The 26,702-nt window shown below is 40.2% G+C and overlaps 1 protein-coding gene across 14 annotated transcripts in view; it reads right to left on the reverse strand.

Annotated features, from left to right (window-relative positions):
- Nucleotides 1-26,702, reverse strand: part of ppp1r9a (protein phosphatase 1, regulatory subunit 9A) — a 360,369-nt gene that overhangs the window by 55,278 nt on the left and 278,389 nt on the right. For 10 of the 14 annotated variants that reach the window (XR_006311675.1, XR_006311674.1, XR_006311676.1 and 7 more), the window contains 2 exons: nucleotides 5,118-5,237; nucleotides 1,884-1,907 (listed from right to left, as the gene is read on the reverse strand). The exons of 1 other annotated variant lie outside the window; for it this stretch is intronic. Coding sequence is in view for 10 of the 13 variants with exons in the window: in XM_043689927.1 (XP_043545862.1) it covers nucleotides 1,884-1,907; nucleotides 5,118-5,237 (144 nt within the window). In the remaining 3 variants the exon portion in view is untranslated. The remainder of the gene's footprint in view (nucleotides 1-1,883; nucleotides 1,908-5,117; nucleotides 5,238-26,702) is intronic. 3 more of the 14 variants (XM_043689929.1, XM_043689919.1, XM_043689924.1) reach the window with 2 other exon arrangements.

Below are 26,702 nucleotides of genomic sequence, written 5' to 3' on the forward strand. Positions count from 1 at the left end.
CCTCACCTTAACCTCCTTCCACCTATCGCATTCCCAACGCCCCTCCCCCAAGTCCCTCCTCCCTACCTTTTATCTTAGCCTGCTTGGCACACCCTCCTCATTCCTGAAGAAGGGCTTATGCCCGAAACGTCGATTCTCCTGCTCCTTGGATGCTGCCTGACCTGCTGCGCTTTTCTAGAAACACATTTTTCAGCTCTGATCTCCAGCATCTGCAGTCCTCACTTTCTCCACTTTGCCCTGACTGCTTGACTTGCTCCTTTTCCCAACTGTAGCAGTCTCATAGTGATCCTCTCCTCACTATCTCCCTGGGTCCCACCCCTCCCACCTTACTAGTTTAAATCCTCCCAAGCATCTCTCGCAAATCTTCCTGCCAGCATATTAGTCCCCTTCCAATTCAGATTCATTCCATCCTTCTTACACACGTCACTTACAGCCAAGAGATTCCAATGATCCAAAAATATGAACCCTTCTTCCCTGCACCCACTCTTCAGGCACGCATTCGTTTGCTCTATCCTTCTATTCCTAACCTCACTGGCTCACTTACCAACCCATCAGCATCCACATTCAAAGAATCATTACCTACCATTTCCGCCACCTCCAGCAGGATGCCGCCACCACACATGCATTCCTCTTCCCTTCCTTGTCAGCCTTCCGCAGGACCATTCCCTTTGGGACACTGTGGTCTAACCTTCCTCTATTCCCACACCCCACAGCACCTTCCCATACACTCGCAGAAATAGGAGTGCCCCTTCTCCTCCTCCCTCCTCACTATCCAAGGAGCCAGTCATATTTTTCAGGTGAAATAGCAATTTACCTGCACTTCACAATCTAGCCTACTGTATTGCTGCTCCCAATGTGGTTTCCTCTACAGTGGGGAGAGGGTGACTACTTCGCTGAACACTTACATTCTGTTCATAAAAATTACCCCTGAGCTTTCTGTTGTCTGCCACTTCAAACTACCACCATATTCCCTGGCCAACATCTCTGTCCCAGGCTTGCTGCAGTGCCCCAGCAAATCTCAACATAAGCTAGAACAGCACCTCATGTTCCACTTGGAAACTCTGCAGCCTTTGGGATTTAATAGTAAGTTCAATAATTTTAGGGCCTAACACCTTTGTCCATGTCCTTATCTGAACCACCAAACACCAGACCTTGTCACCACATGGGCTGTTACCACAACCATCCCATTGTCAGCAACTAATGGTCCCAATTAGCAACTGTTGTGTACTCCAGGTTGATTTTTATCCATTCCTTATTTTGTCCAATTTCATCTCTCTTTCTGGACTTCATCTCCATCTATTGTTTACACCTCACAGGTCTCCCCACTCCATATTCAGCATATTTACTAATCTTTTCCTGGCTACAATCAGTTCTGAAGAAGGCTCACTGGACCTGAAATGTGAACTCTTTTCTCTCCACAGATGCTGCAAAACATGCTGAGTTTGCCCAGCAATTTCTGCTTTTGTTTGTAATTTCCAGCAAATGGAGTTCTTTGACTTTTTTGGTAAGCATACAGTATTCATTTGTTAGTAATAGCAAAATCTAGCCCAATATGTAACAAACTAATTTAAATTTTGACCATCAATTGACAATCATTAGTGCTGTGTACAATGAATTTAAAAACAAATTGTCAATATTTGCCTAGTAATGAGCTTGAGCTAAAATAAAGTTCACCCCTTGAGTCACAATTTATAATTCTACTTAAATATGAGTATGCATATTCAAGAGTAACACTGCAGGAAGTATACATTCCACAGTCTATCTGACAATATTAGGTTACATGTTGTTAGGAAATGCAACACAGAAAGTACATAAAACACATAAAAGATTAATGATGAGATGGTTTAAAAAAAACATACTGGACATCTTTTCACACATCTCACCTTATCATCTATCATATCCAGGCTCTGCCAAGTTAGCAACAAGAGAAATGAAGGAAGAACATTTCAGAACACAAAAAAACAATGTATTAGTTTGCAAATGATCAGCAGTGATAACTTCAATTTAGACATTCTTTTGTTTACACCAAAAAAAGAGATGCACTGAGTTGTGGGGTACACACATTGCTTTTTAATAAAAAAAGCTTTAACTCAAATTATTTTACTTACTTCAAGAACACCAGTCTTGCTACCTTCATGTTTTAGCTTCTGTTTTTCAAAATCAAAATATATGATACAAAACTTATTTCAGAAATTATGCAATATGATATGAAGATGCCAACATTAGTATTTCAGAGGAATGAGATTAAATAATCAATTGAGCCTGCTTCAACCAAACCTTTCGAGTTATTTTGTGTTTTATTCTTGTCCTCCTATTTTATTCTTACCATTTACAGGATGGGACTGTATAGATAAAATGCGATGAACAACTGATATCAGTGCAAGGAATGGAATACTTTTTGTATCCGATATTATTAATCAGTTCCAAATTGAAGACTGCACAAACGACATGGAGGGTAGAACATCTTACGGAATGCTGAATATAATGCAGCTAATACTAATGTCTTGGCAAATTGAATGACATTTGGCTATTTTTCACCAATTATGTGGCTGGCTGCCACTTGGCTAATAAGGTCTGTGCTATAAGGCTGAATCTGGGAAGCAGATGATTGGTAGGTAAGGGCAATTGGATTGCAGGTCAGTAGGAAATCGTTAATAGTGTGCTGGACTGTACATTCGGACATCATGGAGAGGTCTTCAGCCTGTGGTTTTGGGGATATTGTAAAGGCCACTGGCCTGCAAATCAGGGGGAAATCATGAAAAGGGTTTTGGACTGGCAGTTGACTTGAGATCACAGGGAGGTCTTTAGATTATGGATATGAAAGACCTTTGCGGAGATTCTGCATGATATTAGTAAGTTAGAGGAGTTGGTTCTCAAAGTGCAGATCATAGGAGATAAGAAATTGTATCTCGGGGACAAAGGATTTTTACTCCAAGTTTAGCATGGAAGGCTCAGGAAATCATTCCTATTCTCAACAGTCAGTAAATACGTTTACTGCTGGATCCAACTATTTCCACTTCCCTTTAGCTGCTGAATGTCCTCTGAGCCTTAGAATAACAGCCTGCAGGTATTATGCATAAGACTGTAAAATCTGAGGCACATCATCTCATTAATATATTTCTACTATTTGCCACTTGAGAGCAGACCCCACTTCCCATGAACCAATGGCCCGTCTGGTTACAGTAGGTGTCTTTATAGCAAATTGGACGGAGGGTTTTTTTTTTGCAGTATTTAACTGCACGCTCCAAATTTGCATTCTGGATGATTAAAATTCATTCTATTTCTGAACTTCAGGAAAGCATTCATTTGTTTGTCAGTGCGAAATTTCCATTTTGTAGACTAAGCAACCTCAAAAAAAATTATTAAAAGTTTGAAATGTTTTCATATGCTTGTGAATATTTAAGCAAAATGGAAAACAAGCAAAATAATTTCACTAACGAACTGTTTGGATTCAAAGTCAGGCCTCTGAGGTGAAAGTACAGCATTCAACCTAGATCACCACTGACTTGCCCAGTCAAACCAAACCTCATAAGACCAGATGTTCTTTTGCCTCCTTAATACTTGAGATAAGATGTGAATTTCAATAAGGGGCAGGAAATTCTGTAGCATCTGTGATGCATCGTACAAACCTATTTATGTAGAATTCCAGCATATGCTGTGAAAGTTTCTAAGAAACAGTTGAGAGGGCCTCATTAATATTTATATTATTTCATGTAATAGAATTATAAAGGGCATGGGGAAAGTGCTGCATTCTTAAGGAATAGCTTCTAACAGAAAGATATTTCAAAATGTTGCAGTATCAATCATGCAATGATTTGGAGGTGTTGGTGTTGGACTGGAGTGTACGAAGATAAAAATCACACAACACCAAATTATTAGTCCAACAGGTTTATTTGGAAGCACTGGCTTTTGGAGCGCTGCTTCTTCATCAGGTGGGCATGGAGTATAAGATTGTAAGTCACAGAATTTATAGCAAACGTATACAATGTGATGCAACTGAAATCTACATATGAAAGATTGAAATCAACATGGTCATTCTAAAAGATGAGAGATGAAACAAACAATTCAAGTCTTTTTCTATATATAATTTCAGTTGCATCACACTGTAAGCTTTTGCTATAAATTCTGTGTCGTACAATCTTATACTCTACAACCACCTGAAGGAACAGCGTTCGAAAAGCTAGTGCTTCCAAATAAACCTGTTGGACCATAACCTGGTGTTGTGTGATTTTTAACTCTTGTCATGCAATGGTAGACATTGCAGTAACCTTAACTGAGAATTAATGGTGGCAAAATGGCCTCCTGATAAGAACACCATGGAAACAAAAAATGCTGGAGATCACAGTGGGTCAGGCAGCATCAATGGAGAGTATGCAAGCTAATGTTTCAAGCTTAGATGATGCTGCATCAGAGCTGGAGTGGTGTGCAGGAGGCAGCATTTATGCAACTGAGGGGGAGGGGGTTGGAATGCTGGGGGAAGAAAGGATGCTGATATTCCAGATTAAGTGATTGGAATGTAAGAATGGCAGAACAACGGTGTGTCTAACAGCCAGACTGGAAAGAATAGACAGTCCCTCTGGAATGGGGGAGGGGAGAGAAGACATGATGTCAGAGAATGTAACAAGTATAGTTTTAAAAAAAGGGAAGGAATAGGAATAAGTTCACAATCTGAAGGTATGAAACTCAAAATTGAGCCCAGAAGGTTGTAAAGTGCCTAGTCTAAAGATGAGACGTTGTTCCTCCATTTTGTGCTGTGATTCACTGGAGCAAAGCTAAAAGGGATGGAATGGGTTCACAATTTGAAGGTGTTGAACTCAATATTGAGCCCAGAAGACTGTAACATGGAATACAATGGAACTTAGGGAGAACAACATCATGCAACTCTCACTCATTAAAAGTACATTATTGCCAGAGAACTGGAAGCAGATTAATTGTCAGTCTTCTCTTGAATGTTGGGCAGACATGGAGATGCAAAAAACAAAATAAGTTGCAAAAATTCTTTCCAGTGAAGTGGGTGGGAGTGGTTGCCTTATTTCTCAAAGTTGGTCCCATACAAAGACTGACAATAAATAGACCAAAGTCTTCAGTTTTGCTTTCTCTATTCATAATTTACCTACCTCATCAGAGGAGTGTGCCAATATTAGGGAGCGCCCTGTAGAATTTGGTTCTGCAACCAATCCACTCAAATCAGCAGAACTTGTGCTACTGGGACTAAAGTCATCAATGTAGGTGAAACTCTGTAAATCAAAGATTCTAAATGGTAATAAGATATTTAGTGAATGCAAGTTGTAAAAGATTTAAATGAATAGGCAAAGTATTAATAGTATGTAACATCAAAATGCACTCTCTAAAGAAATTAGTGAGAGATGAGTCATGTAAAACAGACATGGTGGTTGGTGGTTCCATTTTAATGGAATATGTGAACATGTCTGTTTGAATTAGATTGAATTAATTACCCACTGATGAAAGTGCAAGAACACATGGTTTTTGGAACAGATCTTGGACTTGCTTTATGGGTTATTACGAGAACAAGTAGATTTTCTCATTGTTTGTTAAAATAGAAAATTTGCCTGTATCATGTTCTAGCAATGGCCTTCAGGAATATACTGTCTTGCTTCTTGATGAATCTATGCAGTTCTTGCATGAAACCTTTTAAAGCAATGAAAATCTTTAAATTCAACAAAAATATAATGACCATGTATTGCCTTGAAGAGTAGTTTTTAGTGTATTCTGGAAACTGCTTTGAAAAGTTTTTAAAAATATCTATTAAAATTTAAATTTGTGCTCTGAATTGTTGTATAAAGCCTGGAAGTCACAAAGGGAGATATACCTGCCAGTTTATCTTTGTCATACTTTGCTTCTATTTATCGTGGTCAAACTTAATAACAATCTTATTAATACCATAATATTCAAAAAAAGATAATCGTCCTCTGTCACCATTGATAACTTCCCAAGACAGAAACCCAAGTGAAATTTAATATCTTCATCCTCAATAGACATTCTTAGTGCTCAATTTTCCAAAATTCCTTCCCCATCTCTTTGCATAACAATTCTTATCAACATCCCAGGTGGATTGCATAAGAAATTCTGAGTTTAAACCAATCTTGAAAACTTTCTGAAGTTATTGAACATTTCAGTATGTGAACACATAAAGTCTCTTTACAAGCAAACCAAAATTCTAGAAATGCTCAGGAAGTCAAGCAGCATCTATGGGAAAAGAAACAGAATTTGTGGGCAAAAACATTCTTTGCCTAATGTGGCATAGACAATGGCAAGAAAGATGATAAAGTACAAGATTTAAAAAACTTCAGAATCTTGATGCCAAGAAACTTTTTCCCATTTTTTTTCCTTTCAGCTTTAAATTGTGATTTCAGAATTTCACCATTGAGCAAACACCATCTTATTACCATGCATTTGCATATATTTATACACCACTTCCAATTCTTCTCTCCTTCCCAAGAATAGCATATTTCTGGCATCTGAGTCAGAATGGCTAGCTGGTGGCTGCAGCTCATCAATTGCTTGTCTCAGCCATCACCCAATAGTGTTCTCACCATAATATTCCTGCAAGCTCCTTGGATGTCATTCTGTTTGACCTTTCATTCATAGAAATCACCAACCTTATTACATCATCATCTCTGCTCTCAGACCATCTCACAAATTGCTTTGGCCTTTTACCTTGAGCTCAAGGACAAGTACAATTTGCATGCTTTTGCCAAGTTGCTTAATGTGCAGGGGCATCCAATGCAGTTACAAAATATATAATTTATGACTCTTATGCTTTCTTTGGGAACACTTACTTTGTGCATACTTTGGGGTAGCCAGTCTCTGTGTTTTATTTGTTTTTTAACCCAGAGGGAGAGGTCAGCAGCTTGTGAAGACTGCTAACAGTCAAAGTGGTTGACATTTTGCTGTACGGCACTGAGCTACATCAATGTCATGTTTGCAGCAGCTGCTAGAAGCTTACAGGGCAAATACATACCATGCGCTTCAGTCAATTGTCTGAAAGGCAAAGGGGAGCAGTACAGTCAATCAAGTGGTTGGTCTAATTCTAGTCTAGGGGTTGGACAAAATCAACCAGATGCTTCGCCCTATCAGAATCTAGTCTTTAGAGTCCCAGATCAGACTGTGGTTGGTCCTGAAATTCAAGTCTCAGACAGGGCTTGCAATTTATTCCTGAGAATATGTAGTCAGAGGCTTGACATCTCAAATCAAAAGTCAACTTGCATTAACTGCAAAAATGGCTGACAAAGCATGTAAAGTACATTACTTTTTATCTTTCAGTGCAGAGTAACACTTTTGGAATCAGCGGCCTTGCTCAGGGTAATTGCAAAAATCATGTTTGCAGTGATTCAGTTATGTCTCCAGAAATGGCTACAATTTCCATTTCATTGACAGATCATTCGTAATTTGTTCATTCCTGATGACTGGCTTTTGCCTGAAACGCCGATTTTCCTGCTCCTCGGATGCTGCCTGACCTGCTATCCTTTTCCAGCACCACTCTAATCTCGACCCACATTCATAATTCTTGCTATGCGTAATAGAACAATAGTGTCAAGCAATCATGGTCATTACATTCGCTAGACTAATTGTTTCCATATCATGTCGGTTAATTGAATGTAATCAAATAAACATTCATAAAAATGTCTCCTGAACACCTTCTATATGAATAGCACATGGATGTCAGATTGATTGTGCAGAATTGATATGAAGAGATGTCAGAAACACAATTTTTGATATTTCGAGTTGCTGGTGATTGCTTGACCTGAGTGATTTTTCTGATGGCATGAGTTCAAGTCTCGCCATGACAAATAGTGAAATTTGAATTCAATTTTAGGGCTCTTATGGTACAGTGGTAGTGGACATTTGAGTACCTTTGAGCCAGGAGGCCCAGGATCAAGTCCTGCCTATTGTGGAGGTATGTAATAACATTCCTGAACAGGTTGATATCCAGAAACATATTTCATGGCTAGGAATGGAAGACAATGCTTTGCAGCTGATCAGAAGCTCTGGGTGGCTATCCAGTGCTATCAAGGTCACAGCTGCCCTGATTTTGTGTCACATTTTTTATGACTCATTTCCAGGAGGAGGGAATTGTGTAAAGGTTTGGGAGATATCACACTATTACATCTGTGATGCAGCAGATGCTACTTTCTCCAGAGCACAGTTCGTCATTTCTTTTTCCCTATGAGGAGAGTTGAGCAGCTAGGGCAATGGGCTCTCCATCACTGGCTTCTCTCAAGTGCGGGGCACAATTGATTACAACCACAATGCTTGGAGAACACCCTCTCATCAAACTACAGAAGAGGCTCCCATTACATTGATGTTCAAATTATATTGACCAAATCTTGGACATCTGTGTCAGATATCTTGGGAGCTCCTAACATTTTTGTATACTAGAGCACTCATGCTCCTGCATCCTTCGAAGGGCAATACAGACACAAGGGCTATATCCTCCAGGAGAAAGTGAGGACTGCAGATGCTGGAGATCAGAGCTGGAAATGTGTTGCTGGAAAAGCGCAGCAGGTCAGGCAGCATCCAAGGAGCAGGAGAATCGACGTTTCGGGCATGAGCCCTTCTTCAGGAATGAGGAAAGTGTGTCCAGCAGGCTAAGATAAAAGATAGGGAGGAGGGACTTGGGGGACGGGCGTTGGAAATGCGATAGGTGGAAGGAGGTCAAGGTGAGGGTGATAGGCCGGAGTGGGGGTGGGGGCAGAGAGGTCAGGAAGAAGATTGCAGGTTAGGAAGGTGGTGCTGAGTTCGAGGGATTTGACTGAGACAAGGTGGGGGGAGGGGAAATGAGGAAGCTGGAGAAATCTGCATTCATCCCTTGCAGTTGGAGGGTTCCTAGGCGGAAGATGAGGTGTTCTTCCTCCAACTGTCGTGTTGCTATGGTCTGGCGATGGAGGAGTCCAAGGACCTGCATATCCTTGGTGGAGTGGGAGGGGGAGTTGAAGTGTTGAGCCACGGGGTGGTTGGATTGGTTGGTCTGGGTGTCCCAGAGGTGTTCTCTGAAACGTTCCGCAAGTAGATGGCCTGTCTCCCCAATATAGAGGAGGCCACATCGGGTGCAGCGGATGCAATAAATGATGTGTGTGGAGGTGCAGGTGAATTTGTGGTGTATATGGAAGGATCTCTTGGGGTCTGCCCTTGAGCCCCGCCCCTCCAACCAGCACCAGGACAGAACCCCACTGGTCCTCACCTACCACCCCACCAACCTCCATATACAGCGTATCATCCGCCGTCATTTCCGCCACCTCCAATCGGACCCCACCACCAGGGATATATTTCCCTCCCCTCCCCTATCAGCGTTCCGAAAAGACCACTCCCTCCGTGACTCCCTCGTCAGGTCAACATCCCCCACCAACCAACCTCCACTCCCAGCACCTTCCCCTGCAACCGCAAGAAATGCAAACCTTGCGCTCACACCTCCCCCCTTACTTCCCTCCAAGGCCCCAAGGGATCATTCCATATCTGCCACAAATTCACCTGCACCTCCACACACATCATTTATTGCATCCACTGCACCCGATGTGGCCACCGACCCTGATAATCTTTCATGCCTTGTTTAACAAGGACCTATCTACCTTTGCCTTAAAAATATTCAAGGACTCTGTTCCACCACTTCTTCAGGAAGAGAGCTCCAAAGTATAGTTCTTGGATATTAATGCTGTAAGGGAAATTCCCGATGAAGTTTTGGTTATAATATTTTCTTCATATACTGCCACCAACATCCCCATCTCTCAACTTCCCCGCCCCACTCTGCAACTCACGTACTCATATATACCCCTCCATTACACAGCCTCACGTTAAACACAAGTTTGTTGTAAATGTACTTGGCAGAAAGCTTTCTTCAAATGATCATCGGTTTTTCAGGTACACCTGGAAACAAAGTCAATTAGTTTATTTATTGCAATGTTCTGAGTGTTTTCATTCATTGCTAAGACCTGCATTGTATTTTCTGTTTCTTTGAACTATGGTATCAGTGCAAGTCATATTAAAATCTGGCAAGGTTCACTAACAGCAGGTTCTTAAATATAATCACCTAATATGCATAAATTTTGGTTAAATGAGTTGAAACTTTAAACTGCATATCCAAAAATGCATACCATGGAGGGAAGCCAGAACTTTCTTCGGGTCCAGATTCTTTACAGTGAGTCTCCCTCCCCTTCCCTCCACCAATTTCGCAATATTGGCATTGCTAATAAGATCCAAAACGAGTGCAAGAAAATTAGCAGAATGGGATAGAGATTGGGTCTACTCTTTTGTAACATCTATGTTGCACCTCCATTGACATTCCAATATTCCTGTCAGTCACTAATTCTATTTGTTTTAACAGGATACTGTTTAACAGTTCGGGTGCCATGCAGCATATCTTGCCATTTGAAAGCAACATTAATCAGTTACTGCCCAAATATTAATCATCTGAATTTAAATTAAAAATATAAATTTACCCACTTTACACTGTGGGTGAAATTATCCTTACAATGAGAAGCTGACTGTGAAGGCGAATATACAGTATTGAATATTGATGGAAATTAATCTTAACAATGCACAGGTTTGTCAATGTTCACGTTGATGCTGATGTCGTTAGATTATAAATTGTATTGGATATATTCTGTATGATTAATTGTGTGTGATCAACTTAATTCCTCAAAAAAGAAGACATGTTCAAATACACTTTTTGAAGATGTACATATAGATTAAGGCTAGGCAAAGCAATATGGATTCATATTTACATTGAACTATCAAGGATTTATTTTTAACACTACTCAGGGGCCATCTCCCGACAGTTTAGTGAGCAGTTGGGATATATGGTTCATGTAAGAACCAGCTAACCCTAGGGGAATATTTTATGGGGCAACTGCACTGTCCCTCCACACCATTGAAAGATACATTAGCCAAAATTCTCACTCTTTGGTAGTTTTCAATAATCTCTACATTCAATGAGTGAAAGTGTTCGTGTATGAATGCAAGATAAGTATAAGACTATTCTCACCTGTGATGTCCTGACCCTATAAATTAGTCTAGATTAGAGTGGTGCTGTCAACAAAGTTCGTGTGAATAATTGATACATGCTTAATGTGCTGGACGAGACGAATACCCATGAACCATATCCAAGAAAACGTAGACAGATAAGCAGAACAAAAGGTAAAAACTAAAAGGGTGGTGAGAAGCAACTGTCCTTACCTTGTTAACTTAAAAAAATGATTTAAATTATTAACTTCAGAAACAAGCCTGGAATTGTTGGATCAATGCATGATAGAGAATCCTGAATTGCTCTGTGTGAGCAATGAATATATTTCATTAAAGTTAAACTAATATATTGCTTAGGCATTAGATTCCCTACAGTGTGGGAACAGGCCCTTTGGGCCAACAAGTCCACACCGACCCTCCGAAGAGCAATCCACCTCGACCCATTTCCCTCTGACTAATGCACCTAACACTTTGGGCAATTTAGCATGGCCAATTCACCTGACCTGCATATCTTTGGACTGTGGAAGGAAACCCACACAGACACGGGGAGTATGTGCAAACTCCACACAGACAGTCACCCAAGGCTGGGATCAAACCTAGGATCCTGGTTTTGTGAGGCAGCAGTGCTAACTACTGAGTCACTGTGCCGCCCCTGTGACATCTATAAAGCTTGATGTGTGTTGTATAATTATACCTTATGTTATTTAATATTTGTTAGCCAAAAAGAAACTGTTTACATTAGGTATTTTCCATGTTTTGCTTTGGAGTAATGCAAACTGTGCAGTATAACTACTTTGGAGCTTTAAATCAACTGTATTCAGTTCTTGCCTAACTTTGAATAACAACTTCAGATTAGTTCCACCACAGAAACATCACAACATAATACCGAGGACAGGAATAGGCCAGTTGACCCATCAAACCCAACTTCATCAACAGTGTTGATTATTTTATGCTACTCATTTCTTTCTTCTTCTGCCACTGTTACCGATGTCATGTTTGAACTACGAACACCGCAGCAACAATCATGCCCACTTTCGTGCAAGCCATCACAAAATGTAAAAATGTACAAAATTCCAATGAGACCACAAAAATGACCAATTTGCTTGATTGTTATTCAGAACAAAAGCAATTCACATCAGTTTATTTAAGTTACGGAAAAACTACCGATTATAACAGGTTTAACTTTATGCAACTTAAACTGCACCCCCTCAAAACCACTCTCCCCACATGATCACGATGACAGACAAAAGACAAATGGTTTAATGCATATACTACAGATTAGAAAAACAGTATACAGAGGAACCTCGATTATCTGGCATTCGATTAACTGAAATTCCGATTATCCGAACAAGATCGCAAGGTCTCGAAGCTTGGCTAACTATGTTACCCGGCATTCGATTAACTGGCATTCTATTAACCAAACGAAGTACTCCCTGCCCGTGTCCTTTGCATAATCGAGGTTCCTCTGGAAACAGAAAAACAAAATTCTGAAGATCAAATGTCTAGACCACAAGATGGGAAGTTATTTTGCTCCAGGTCCTTTCGATCTTTGCAATGATGATATGCTGTTATTTGCAGGGTGACACGACTGTTCTTCGATTCAATGTTTCATCACGTGACTTTAGGACTTTTTTGTATGAATTCTTTCCTTGAGCATTTCTGGCTTTTTGGTCTTTTTCCCAAATGGAAAGAGAGATATGGATGATACTTCCATTCTGCTGTTCTGTGCATTTGCAGCTCTTTAACACTGCAGCTCAACCAGAGAATTATCAGCCAGAATTTCTTTTAATGTCAAAAGATTCCCAGTGCCATTCTGTCTCAAAGTCTGTGTTAGCGCTTCCAAGGAACATTGCATTGCGCAGTTCAGCAATATATGCAACCTTTGATTTTTTAAGTTTTGTGACACTAGTTGAACTTTCATTTCAGTTTATAGTTCCAGAAAAAGAAAAATGTGGTCTCTTAGGAAGCTAAGAAAAGGCAAATTACTTTCCTTTAGTTGTGCATGTATAACAATAAACTCTACTGCATTTGTACCTGTTTTTTATGCCTTTGCATATCTTTAGTACATTGTAAAATATTAAAAATTTACCAACTCTTAGTATATCATCTTCCAGTTTGGACTTCTGGGCACTTTCATCCATAAGAGGATCATAAAGCAAATCTATTTAGCATAGATTTTTCTACGGGTAAACCATTAACAATTTTTATTTACAGTATATAGTACTGGTTAAAAATAAGTTCTTGAACACTTTACTGATCAGGGTACGAAATGATTAACAAGGGAAGGAGCAAAATTAGACAGGATGAAGTTAAGAGTCGGAAACAAGAAAAAGCAGTGATGAAAAAATGTAGTATCCAGTAGTCTTTCAAAAGTAAGAAGAAGAAGATAAATTAGAGACTTTAAAGTTGTACTTCAAAGAATTTGGTGGTTGAAAGTGTAACAATAATCAATGGTGAAGTATCACAGGAGAACAAAGTGCAAATAGAGGCTTAATGTTTCAGGAAGTTATTGATTGAAGTGATGGCAAAACTGTAGAGATATTTGCAGGTGAAGATAAGAACTTGGGCGGGGGGGAGCGGATGTCATGACTGAAAAAGTGACATAGGCTTGGGTCTTCAGCAACCAAGTTTGCAGAATGAGTGAGTAGTGTCAAGAGACAGAAAAAGTATTTTTTGCAGTAGTAGTCTGCTCGTAATAACGAGCGGGAGTGACAGATCAGAGATTGGTGACTAATGGGTGAGGTTGTGCAATCAGTTCCTGGATTATTGTCTTTTGTCGATTACGTTCAAAATGACAGGGAAACCTGGCTCCATGGAATGTTCCTTTTCAATCAGCTTCCTTGGTGACCATTTAAACAGAAAGTGTGTTCAGCACCTGATTTGCCACATAGGGTGCCTGTAGCTGCAGATGGACTCACTATAGCACATTCATGAGGTTGAGAATTTTGTGGATAGCATGTTTATTGAGCTGGTCACACTACCAGTAAGGTCTACACAGACAGAGAAGAGTTGAGTGACCATCAAGAAGATGAGTAAGCATGGACAGGTAGTGCAGGAGTACCCTGTGGCCATTCCTTTCTCAAACAGGTACACAGTACATTGTTTTTGGATATGTTTAGGCAATGGCCTCTCAGGGGAAAGCAACAGCAGTCAAATCAATGGCACCAGAATTGACTCCTTATAACTTATACCCCCTAATCCAGGCAAACCTCTTCTGCACCTTCTCCAATGCCTCCACATCCTTCCTGTAATGTGGCAACCAGAATTCAATGTAATACTCGGAGTGTGGCCTAACCAAAGTCATATAAAGCTGCAACATGATGTCCGGACTCTTGTACTCAATTTCCCAACCAATCAAGGTAAGCATGCCATATGCCTTCTTTTCCACCTTGTCTACTTGCGTGGCCACTTTCAGAGAGCTATGGACTTGAACCCCACAAGGTCCCTCTGTACATCAATGCTTTTCAGAGTCCTGAGTTCAGAGTCACACGATGATGTGATGAACATGATGCCAAATTAAACGTATGCCCTCTGTCTGCACTTGGTCCATAACCCTCCATTCCTTGCATATCCATGTACTTATCTTGAAGTCCCTTAAATGCCTCTATCGTATCTGCCTCCACCACTACACCTGGCAGACATTCCAGGCTCCTACCACTCTTTGTGTAAAAAACACTTGCCCCTCACATCTCCTTTGAACTTACCCCTCTCACCTTCAATGTATGCCCCCCTAGTTTTAGACACTTCAGCTTTGGGAAAAAGATTCTGACTGTCAACCCTACCTATGCATCTCATAATATTAAAGACTTCCATCAAGTCTCCCCTCAGCATCCAGAAAAAACAACCCCAGTTTTTCTAGCCTCTCCTTAGAGCTCATACCCTCTAATCCAGACACATCCTGGTAAACCTCTTCTGCACCATCTCCAATGCCTTCACATCCAATCGAGTGAACAAAACTGATGGTGAGGATGCACTAGGTCATCTATTTTGGAACAGTGACCCACTGCAAAACCAATAATTTGGATGACAAAGTACACAAATCACACAATGCAAATGCAGAGATACGATCTACAAATATTACTGTTTTAATTTTATGCCTATCATGATTTGACACATTATTCATCCATTCATCAAAATCTGTCAAATCATTCAAATGCTGAATGATCCATCTCAGCCTCCTCCCAAGGACCCTAGCATCAAGATGCTAGTCTTCAGCAAATTTGATCCACTCCACATGATATCAAGGACGATTGGAGCACTGAATACTGCAAAGGCTGAGGGCCCTTCTAAGGTTCCTGCAACAATACTGAAAATATGTGCTCCTTAGCTAACTGTGCTCCTAGCCAAGGTGTTTCAACACGGCTACAACTCTTTCGCGTTGTTGGGTAGATGTCAAATTACCCAGGGATGTCCCGTATACCAAAAGCAGGACTAAGACTGCCATACCAATTAGTGTCTTGATCATCAGTTCAGAGATGGAAGATCTCATCAACAGCGCTTCCAAGCAGCATTTGCATAGAAATAATCTGCTTGAGTTCCACAAAATCCACTCAGCTCCTGAATACTTTACAGCTTTGGTTCAAACAAGGACAAAGCACCCAAATTCCAGAGCCAAGGTGAAGTGATATCGACTGCTCTTGCCTCAAGGCCACATTTGACAAAGTGTGGCAAGAAGATTTAAGTATATCAGATCTTCATAACTTCAGTTCAGCCATCTCATAAGTGCTATGCAATCAGAGAACATGATCATTGCCCTTTAAGGTAGTGTTGACTGGCACCTGCAATTGTGGACAACAGCATACTTATCCAGAAATGTGCATAATGTAAAATTTATGTATGACTTCATATGCAAAGGTCACATGGCTTACGCATAGAGAAGAAGCACAGTTTTAAAACATGATTTAGTATTGGAAAATGAGGGTAGTATGAGAATGCAATGAGGACTATGGACCAGGAAGCTCCGCCCTCACCCCAGACTAGGTTAAACGCACATATGTAAATTTAAGTAGCACACAGCATGCACATGCTGGTGTCAGCAAACACATCCAACATTCAGTGATATTTTCAATACTATGTCACTCACTATCAACATCTTAGATATTTTAATTTACCAGAAATTGAACTGGACTAGTATTATGAATATAATGGCCACAAGAGCAGGTCACAGACATGGAATCCTGTAGTGACTAACTCACCTTCTGACTCCCCAAAAGCCTGTCCGCCATGAATAATGTAAAGTTCAGAGTGTAATTAAATATTCCCTACTTACTAAGCAGCCTGCTTAACTGGCACTACATCCACAAACATTTAGTCCCCCTATTGCTGATACAGTAATAGCAGCATTTAAAAGATGACACTTCAGAAAATGACCAAGGTTTTTTTAGATAATGCTGTCCAAATCCAAAACCACTACCCATCTTGAAGGACAAAGGCAGCTGATACGTAGCAACACCAGAAGCTGCAAGTTCCCAGCCCAGTCATTCACCATGCTGACTTGGAAATATATCATCGTTCCTTCACAAAACTTCTCCCCATCAATCTTATGTGGCTACCATTAGCAAAAGGGCTGAGGGACATCATATAGAGGGTGGTTCATATATGGAATTAATTGCCTGTAGAAGTCGTAGATACAGGCACAGTTATAACATTTAAGAGGCATTTAAACAGATACATAAATAGCAATGTTTAGAGAGATGTGGGCCAAACATAGGCAAAGGGAGGCGATGGCTGAGTGGTATTATCGCTGGACTCTTGGTCCAGAGAGCCAGGTAATGTTCTGGGGACGTGGATTTGATTCCCACCAAGGCAGATGGTCAAATCTGAATTCAATAAAAATCTTGAATTTAGTCTAAAGATGACCAGAAATCCATTGTCAATTGTCAAAAGAAAATCTGGTTCACGAATGCCCTTTAAGGAAGGAAATTACATTGCTTACCTGGTCTGGCTGACATGTGACTCCAGACCCACATCAACATGGTTGACTCTTAACTAACCTCTGAGCAATTAAGGATGGGCAATAAACGCTGGCCTAGTCAGTGACTCCCATATATCATGAATAAATAAAGAAAACATTGGGACTGGTTTAGTTTGGGAAACCTGGTTAGCCGGGATAAGTTGGAGTGAAGGGTCTATTTCTGCGCTGTATGACTCTATGATCATTGGAAGCACTTGATGACCCTCTCCACTCCCTCAGCAAAGGTGATACCATCTTATATGATACTTCATACTCACACGATCTCTGGTACTGTCGGATAGCCTAGTTGACTGGACTGCTGGTTTGTGGTGCAGGGTGATGCAAGTGCAATTTCAGTTCTCATAACAGCTAAGGTCATCATGAAAGCTCCATCTTCTCAATTTCGCCCTTCACTTGAGGCAAGGTGGTCCTCAGGTGAAACTTTTCACCAGTCATCTCTCTCTTATGAGATCAGTCTCATGGTCCTATGGGACTATGGTGAATTTACCAGCTACTGTTATCATCTCCCACCAAGGCTCATGTTCTACCACCCTCATTACTGCCTGCAATATCATTCCCTACTGAACCTCACCCTATAACCCATGAAGCTACTAACCCTGCATGACGTCCCTGCTGCCTATTCACCTGCTTGAGGCATCTCTCCATCTGCACCTACATTAATAACTATGCCATCCATTTGTGTCTCCCTCAATAACCTGACTCCCTCTTGTTCCAGGAGAAAACAGCCCACAATAGGATAGAAAAGTACTACTTATCACTCAACTCTCACTCATAATGATGAGAGTATCCTGATTCTGACTGCCCCAAGAAGGGAATGAACTGATCTTGGAGGCTACTCTCGACTTATTGTGCCAGAATCCATGAGTAAATGCTATCTCCTACTTACATGGAGGTGTGTTGACAGCAACGATGAGCTTCCTGGCTTTGAATCTGTGCTAAATGGAACAGGGAGATATCATTAATGTGAGCTTGGCATCTCTAGCATTGCAAGGTAGGGATGTGATGATCATCCAAGTATGGTTACAATGATCCCACAGATGCAGCCTGGTTCAGATCATGAGTTAGGTGTTTGTTTGAGTACACAATGTCCTTGCCGCATCGTGCAGCCTGAGGTGCAATGCTGAAGTACAGAAACAGTAAGTTCATTGCACAGAGCTTGAAAGTTCACAGAGGCTGTCAGCTGTTGGATGCCCATAGTTATTATGGCATGCAATCTCAGTGACCTCAGAGCATGCCTCAACGGATAGCTTGTTTGACATGTTTGGTAAGACTGCAACCAGAATATTAATGTTTAGAGTTGGACTTTTAACAAGTGTCAGTCAGGAACTCTATGTTGCTAAGTGAAACTCACCACAAGAAAAGTGTAGAAGAAATGGCACAATGATCTCAATGCTGAGATGATCTTCACTGAACATCTTGCCCGATTCTGCCATAGATCTCGTAATAGCCCACTTAACTTAGATATCTATAAGATTCCACCCAATATTTCTCCATCATTCTTCTGTACATATAAGACATAAATGAAGATGTTTGGTGAAATAAAACTTGCGAACACGATGCCCCTCCTCATCTGAACATTAGACTCTTTTTCTTTCTGAGACCCAAGATTTTATTGTAAAGAGCATGGTCAGCATATACAAGACTTCAGCAGAGTGAGGTGAAGGCTAAGTAATTTTGAGGGAAAGAATCGCTAACCTCCTGAAGAGTGTGCTGTTGTATTTTGTGTGAGAGAAATTGTGTCACACAAACGTGATTGAGCTTTTTGAAGAAGTAACCAAGAAGATTGATGAGGGAAGAGTAGTATACATTGATTACTTGAACTTGAGTAAAGCCTTTGACAAGGTTCCGCATGGTAGTCTAATGAGTAAAGTTAGATCACGTGATTCAGAGTGAGCTTGCCAATTGGATACAAAATTGGCTTAACGACAAGAGAGAAAGAGAGAGAGAGAGAAAGAGTGAGGGTTGTTGTTCAGACTGGAGGCTTGTGACCAGCAGTGCTCCACAGGGATCACTGCTGGGTCTTCTCTTGTTTGTCAATATGTAAATGATTTAGATGAGAATACAGAAAGCATAGTTGGTACACTATGATGACACCAAAATTGGTGGTATAGTGGACAGTGAAGGTTATCTAAGATTACATTGGGTCAGTGGGCTGAAGGGAGCAGATGGAATTTAATTTGAGGTATTATGCTTTGGTAAAACAAACAAGGACAGGATTTATACAAGTAAAAGTAAGCCCTTGGCTGATGTTGTAGAATAGAGAAACTTAGGGGTTCAGGTATATAATTCTTTGAAGTTTGTCACCGATAGACAGGTTGGCTAAGAAGGCATTTAGCACGATTGCATTCATTGCTGAAACCTTTCAGAATAGGAATTGGGACAACATGTTGAGGTTGTTCAGGATGTCGGTGAGGCCCCTTCAGGAGTACTCGACCAGGATGATAAGGGTTTACAGAAGTCACCTTCAAGGGTAAAACCATAACTGAACCAAGTACAAAAATCTTTAGGCTTGCCAAATTTTTACGTAAGGTTTGTTCCAAATCTTGCAACCATTCTCAAACCTTTGTCCAATTTATTATGCCAAAGGAGCTTGCACTCTCTCCCTACGTCTGCGTGGGTTTCCTCTGTGTGTTCTGACCCATTTTGCAAGTTACCATTGCAAATTAACATACAATACAACACCATATCAATTGGAAACAGTTGTTTAGCATATATTACCCAAAGATGAAAAGAAGCCAATAGCTTTTGTATCAAGACTATTAAACAAAGCAGAAATGAACAATGCACAGAGAGGGAAAGAAGCTCTGGGAATAATTTTCAGCAATCCAACCAACATGGTAATGCTGGTGGGCTTTCTCAATTACTTTTGCTAAATGAGTTGACTGCAAACATATCATTATGTAGACATTTGCTACTCCAAACAAGTAGAGAACACTCCAGAAATACAGGACAACAAGTACATTAGTAATGATCCAGTACTATCAAAAGTGATGGATAGGTACTTTATGCCAAAGGAACAACCCCAGAACTGAATCATAAGTCACAAAGAAGCTAGAACTCTCTGTACAAACAGGATGTCTCCTGTAAGGAAAGAGGGTTATCATTCCACATAGTTAAGGAAACATGTTAAATTGACTAACCATGGCATTGTCAGAATAAAGGAGATAGGAATTATTTTTGGTGGCTAGCGCTCGATGTTGAAATTGAGGAGAAGATGGGGATTTTGTACAGCTTGCACAAGGGTTCACAACCTACCTCCATTAGTATCATTACACTCATAGCTAAAAAGGCCATGCCAAAGAATCCGTTTTGACAATGCTCAAACGTTTGAAGGCCAAATATTTTTCATAGTGGTTGACACACATACTAAATGGCCTGAAGTTGTCATCACGAAGACAGCATCTTCACAGAAAACAACTGAAGGATTGAAGGAGATCTTTGCAAGGTTTGCTTACCTGTAACAAATTGTTAGTAATGACTGTCCACAGTTTATATCACAACAGTTTACAGACTATTTAAAGCAGAATGGAATTCAACATATCCAATCAGTTCCTTATCACCCAACTATGATTGGTTTGGCAGAAAGGTTTGTTCAGACAACAAAACATTCCCTAAAGATAACTCGAGAACAAGGATCACTATCCAAAAGACTGAGCCAATTTTTGTTAACATATGGGAACCTAACCCACTTGATGACTCAAAGTTCACCTGTGTATAACATTGGGAATGTTTTCATTGCAGGAACCTCTGATGTGAAGGGGGGGATATTGTGTATTTGATTAAGTACAGTGAACTGTCACTTTAAGATTCCAATCACTTAACTTAATGACAACGTCTCACCCATTTTGTATGGGAAAAAGCTTAGTCTAATCTTGTCACCTGCAGAATGAGCATTTCATTAATGAAGCTCCTGCTGTTTAATGCTTTGGCCTCCTGGTCTTTCTTGGAAAGGAACGAGATTTTCAATATATTAGTATGAATAAAGATTGGCTAAGAAGTGGAAGATAGAGAATTTGGTTAAATAGAACATTTTCAAGATGGAAGCCTGAAACTAGTAGAATGCAATAGCGCTCAGTGCTGGGGTCATAATTATTTACAATATATACAATGACTTGGATGAGGAAAATAAACGTACTACAGCTATGTTTGCAGATGACACAAAAATATGTGGGAAGGAAAGGCAAATTCTGAAGATGACTCAGTCTGCAGAGGTTAAGTGAATGGACAAAATTTGGCAAATGGAATACAATGTGTGAAAATGTGAGGTTATGCACTTTGTCAGAAGAATATATGAGAATGTTTAAATGGAACAAGAGTGCAGGAAGCTATAGCACATGTGGATTTGGGAGACCTCGCCCATAAATCACAAAAAGCTAGCATAAAAGCTCAGCAGGTAATCAGGAAGGCAAATGGAATGTTGGCCTTTCTGTCAAAGAGAATGGAGTATAAAAATAGGGAGGTCTTGCTAAAATTATGCAAGGAACTAGGCAGATAACAGCTGATGTACTGTGAACAGTCTTGGGCACATTATCCAATGGAAGATGCACTGGCATTCAGAGGCAGTCCAGAGAAGATGCACTCGGCCGATTCTGCATATGGAGGGATTGTTTTATGAGGAGAGGTTAAGTAGGTTGGAAACACAAATAGATACTGCTGGAAAAACTTAGCAAGTCTGGCAACATCTGTGAAGAGAAAGCAGAGTTTACATTTCGAGTCCAGTGACCGTTCTTCGGAACATTCTCTAGGTTTCTCTAGCATGTTCCGTTTTTGTTTCTGATTTCCAGCATTTGCAGCTTTTTTTTGAATAGGTTGGGTCTGTACTCATTGGCATTTAAGGGAATCAGAGGTGCCCTTACTGAATCAACAGGATTCTTAGGGAACTTGACAGAATACTCACAAGAAGATTGTTTCTCCATGTGGGCCAGGCTAGGACCAGAGTAATGGGTTAGCCATTGAAGACAAAAGATGAGGAGGAATTTCTCTCAGATAATAGTGAATCTGTGGAATGCTTTACTGCACAGGGCTGTAGAGGCTGGAGCATTACATATATTAAAGACTAAGATATACAGATTTTTAATTAGTATGGGAATCAAGGGTTATGGGGAGAAGGTAAGAAAGTGGAGTTGAGGATTATCACATCAATTGAAATCTCATTGAATATTGGAGAAAATTCAATGGGACCTACTTCCACTCCTTCACTTTTATTCAGTACATGCTTTCTGATTTCTTTCCCTCTTTGAAGTTCTCTTTTCTTATCTCTCTTCTCCCTTACCAAATTCTCTTTCTGGAGTTCAAGTACATACATTTGCCTGTCTCTTTAAAATTCTTTCTTTTATTTTTCCTTTTCTAATTCTAGCTGCTTCATCCTGCATTTGAATTCTAGCCAAGTCATGCTGTGTTTAACTCTGCTTAGACTTTGCTTCTTCCACCTCTGATGCTGTGAATTCCAGATTTCTGCTTTTTCCAATCCTAATTTTAACACTAACCTTTCTGCCAATGATCTTTGCTGAACCTAGGCGAATTATTACAAATCAAATGGAGACAAATCCTCCTTCAGTTGCAGCAACTGACAGAAAGCCGTATTAGTTGCAAGATGTATCGTGAAATTCTCAGTGAAAATCTAATTAGCTTGAACCACAAAAAGGTCCAGCAATTGTATTTGTTTGTGGATTTCAAATTGTAGACAACCCCGTTCCATTACATAATGACCTCAGACCTGACCACAAAATGTAAATAGGCGAAAGGGAGGATTGCAGATGCTGGAGATCAGAGTCAAGATTAGAGTGGTGCTGGAAAAGCACAGCAGGTCAGACAGCATCCAAGGAGCAGGAAAATCAACATTTTGGGCAGGAGTCCTTCAGCAGGAAGATTCCTGCTGAAGGGCTCCTGCCCGAAACGTCAATTTTCCTGCTCCTCGGATGCTGCCTGACCTTCTGTGCTTTTCCAGCACCACTCTAATCTTGACACAAAATGTATATTACGATCTGGATCCAGTAACTTTTTTTTAAGAAACTTTGCTTATAGAATGTTAGAAAGTAAAACTATCCAGAATATCTGTATAACGTATATTCTAACAATCAGAACTAACAGACAAATATGGGCAACACTGAGCATATTAAATAGCAAATGCAATCAAGAAACATCTGCAGACACTGGTAACATGGTCGGTCTTCAAATCTCATTAAAACATCGCAAAAAGTTACAATTTTTCTTTTTTCAAAGACCTAGCTTTACAATTCCAAAGCCACTCTGTACAAGACTGCCTCAATGACTGCTCATGTTCTGATATGTCATGCTGACCTGGATTCTTGAAACTTCAGTATTCAGAGCCAGATCTCCAGATTTTCAGGTAGCTGGCTTCACCAAACCCTTGGTACAGTGCTTATTTTATCCACAGAGTTCTAATCTTGCTCAGTTACATGAAGTGACTCGTATACTTGCTTCCTAATTTGAAATGGCACAGAACAATCTAACTATTCTTACGATGTCTCCCTGAGCCACAATTTACAGAACCAATGCCATTCAGTTGCTTTCGCAGTATTTCAGTTAAACAGTAGCACTGTTTACTCTCTCTGTCACACAGATGACCCCAAACATCTAAATAGTCTTTCTCTCTAACTGCCTGTAACCTTTTAGCTATGTTTCAGTGACACTCAAAATGTTTTGAAGTGACCTATTACTGTTTAAACTTTGCAACAAGTTCCACCTTTGTTCCTAGGTAAAACTGAATGTTTTGAAGCAGTCAAATATGACAACCTCTTAGAATCACAGAATCCCGACAGAGAGGAAGCAGGTTATTTGGCTCACTCAGTTCACACCAACCCCTCCGAAGAGCATCTCACGCAGATTCACCCGCCATGCTTTCCCTGAAACCTTGCATTTCCCACCTAGCCTACAAACCCTTGCATACTATGGACAATTTAGCATGGCCAATCCACAAACCTGCACATCTTTGGACTTCTTAGAAATCCTTGTTCCTTGAATGTTACAATGCTCACAAGTTGCTGACTTGTATAATTGAAAATGGATATATAAAAAAGGATTATCAGAAACAAATTATATTTTTGTTCTGGTATTTTTCCATTCAGTGCTTTTCTATTCTTTTGTCTTCATTTAAAACAAAAGATCAGAACAAATACAATTTTCTTTCCAAAAGCCTGCTTTAGTGATTTTAAATATCCATCTTGAAGTTGGATTGATGAATGACATTTAATATAATGCTTCACAATACAAATCAAAAACAGACAAGGAACTTTTCTTTGAAAACCACTGTTGTTGGATTCTGTACATGACCTTTACTTCTGAGTTCAAAGTTCAAACCCAAATTCATGAGATGTTTTGTGCGCAACATGATTCTCAAACATCACTGTTGCGAATACCAATCTAATAGTGGGCAGCAAGGTGACACAGTGGTTAGCACTGCTGCCTCACAGCGCCAGAAACCCGGATTCAATTCCCACCTCAGACAACTGTCTGTGTGGAGTTTGCATATTCTCCCGGTGTCTGCGTGGGTTTCCTCCGGGTGCTCCGGTTTCCTCCCACAGTCCAAAAACATGCAGGTTAGGTGAATTGACCATGCTAAATTGCCTGTAGTGTTAGGTGAAGGGGTAAATGTGGGGGTGGGTGGCTCTTCGGAGGGTTGGTGTGGACTTATTAGGCCAAAGGGCCTGTTTCCACACTGTAATTAATCTAATCTAATTTAAACATTAATCAGGGAAATTGGGAGAATTCCCTGCTCCATCTTGAAAAGTGCTCAAGATTAAATTCTGTGTGATCAGTAGAAGGAGCTCAGTTTAATATCTCATCCAAAGTTTAACATGTCTGATAATGCAACATTTTCTCATTGACTCAGTATCAATTATACAAATGAGATATGTGTGCAGGTAACATCACAAACAAACTGATCAAAATTAAGCTATCCAAACAAACATAAAATCATCATAGTATTATGAGTCCATACGGCTGCTCTCTCTTTAGAGAAAAATAATCTGTGGTGTTTAACTTGAGGGTCACCATGTCTCATGTGAGGGGAGAGGTTGAGAAAGACAGTCCTTCATGACAATCTCAGACAAACCAGCTATTCAGCCAGCTGAGCTAACCACCCCCCAACTATGACTCCTAATAAAGAAAGGGTGCCTGATTTGTCATTCTACTCTCTCCAGATATTACCCTAATTGCCAGCTTTCTGAAAAGCAATGGAACATTTATTAAGCATGCTTTTATTTTAAGAAGTGTAATTTTACTGATTATCTGTGCAAACCTCAAGCCTTCAATTCATGGCCAACATGACCTTAAACTCTACAGAAATACATAAATGAATATGTTCCAAAGGGAAGATGTTTTGCATTTTGTTGAAAGAACATCTTAGGCGATAGTTTTTCAGTGGTTTTCATTCGAGATTCAAATACAGTAATGGATTTCTATCAAATACTTAACTGTGTGAAAAACAGCAATCCAGCTATGTAGCTTTTAACAATGGTGCCAAGAAAAAAGGTCATTGTTTTAACCATTGTTTGAAATAGTCCAATGTTCTCGAATTGGAATTACAACCATATATCAAGACCTTTTGCTTTTCACAGAGTGTATTGACCTTTGGAACAAGTTGCAGGCTTATGTGGATTTGCTGCAGACATTCAGAAGGAAATTGGATGAGGCACATATCACTGTATGAAATAGATTTCAGAGGGTGAAGTACCTCATAATCATAGTGGCCTTCATTTGATTGCTTCTTGAGGGATGGAGAGAATTTTCCCTGAATTAATCTAGCATTTTATTTTACACTTCTTCCAGCAAACTGATGCTGAGTTGCAACTTAACGACATGGAAGACTTGACACGCCAGGTGGTTTATTCCTGTCCATCATTTAGACATATTGAAATTAACATGTTTTACTGCACTTGAATTTGATTTGTTGATCTCTGATGATGTATACAAAGCAATCAATGCTATTCTATCAATGCCGTCAGCTCAATTTATTGGAGATTGTGATCCATATTGCAAGTGAGGTACAGATAAATTTACAGCATACCGATAACTGTTAAGGAAAGTTGTGGGTTTAAATAAAAATGAATACTCTCAGTATTGAAATTATATAAAGTCCTCTGGAAGAATTCAATTTAAGAACTACAGGTACTCAGAAATCTACTTGCAATTCTTTAGCCCCAGATGTCTCCCAAGTCAAAGAAATTAGCCTATATTTTGTGGCCAGGAACAACTCAACTGTGCATACTGCTGATAGAGTCATAGAGTCATAGAGATGTACAGCATGGAAACAGACCCTTCGGTCCAGCCCATCCATGCCAACCCAATCTAATCCCACCTGCCAGTACCCGGCCCATATCCCTCCAAATCCTTCCTATTCATATACCCATCCAAATGCCTCTTAAATGCAATTGTACCAGCCTCCACCACATCCTCTGGCAGCTCATTCCATATATGTACCAACCTGTGCGTGAAAAAGTTGTCCTTTAGGTCTCTTTTATATCTTTCCCCTCTCACCCTAAACCTATGCCCTCTAGTTCTGGACTTCGCGACCCCAGGGAAAAGACTTTGTCTATTTATCCTATCCATGCCCCTCTTAATTTTGTAAACCTCTATAAGATCTCCCCTCAGCATCCGACGCTCCAGAGGAAACAGCCCCAGCCTGTTCAACCTCTCCCTGTAGCTCAGATCCTCCAACCCTGGCAACATCCTTGTAAATCTTTTCTGAACCCTTTCAAGTTTCACAACATCTTTCCGATAGGAAGGAGAC

This window comes from Chiloscyllium plagiosum, chromosome 5, assembly GCF_004010195.1.
Source record: "Chiloscyllium plagiosum isolate BGI_BamShark_2017 chromosome 5, ASM401019v2, whole genome shotgun sequence".
Lineage (NCBI taxonomy): Eukaryota > Metazoa > Chordata > Chondrichthyes > Orectolobiformes > Hemiscylliidae > Chiloscyllium > Chiloscyllium plagiosum.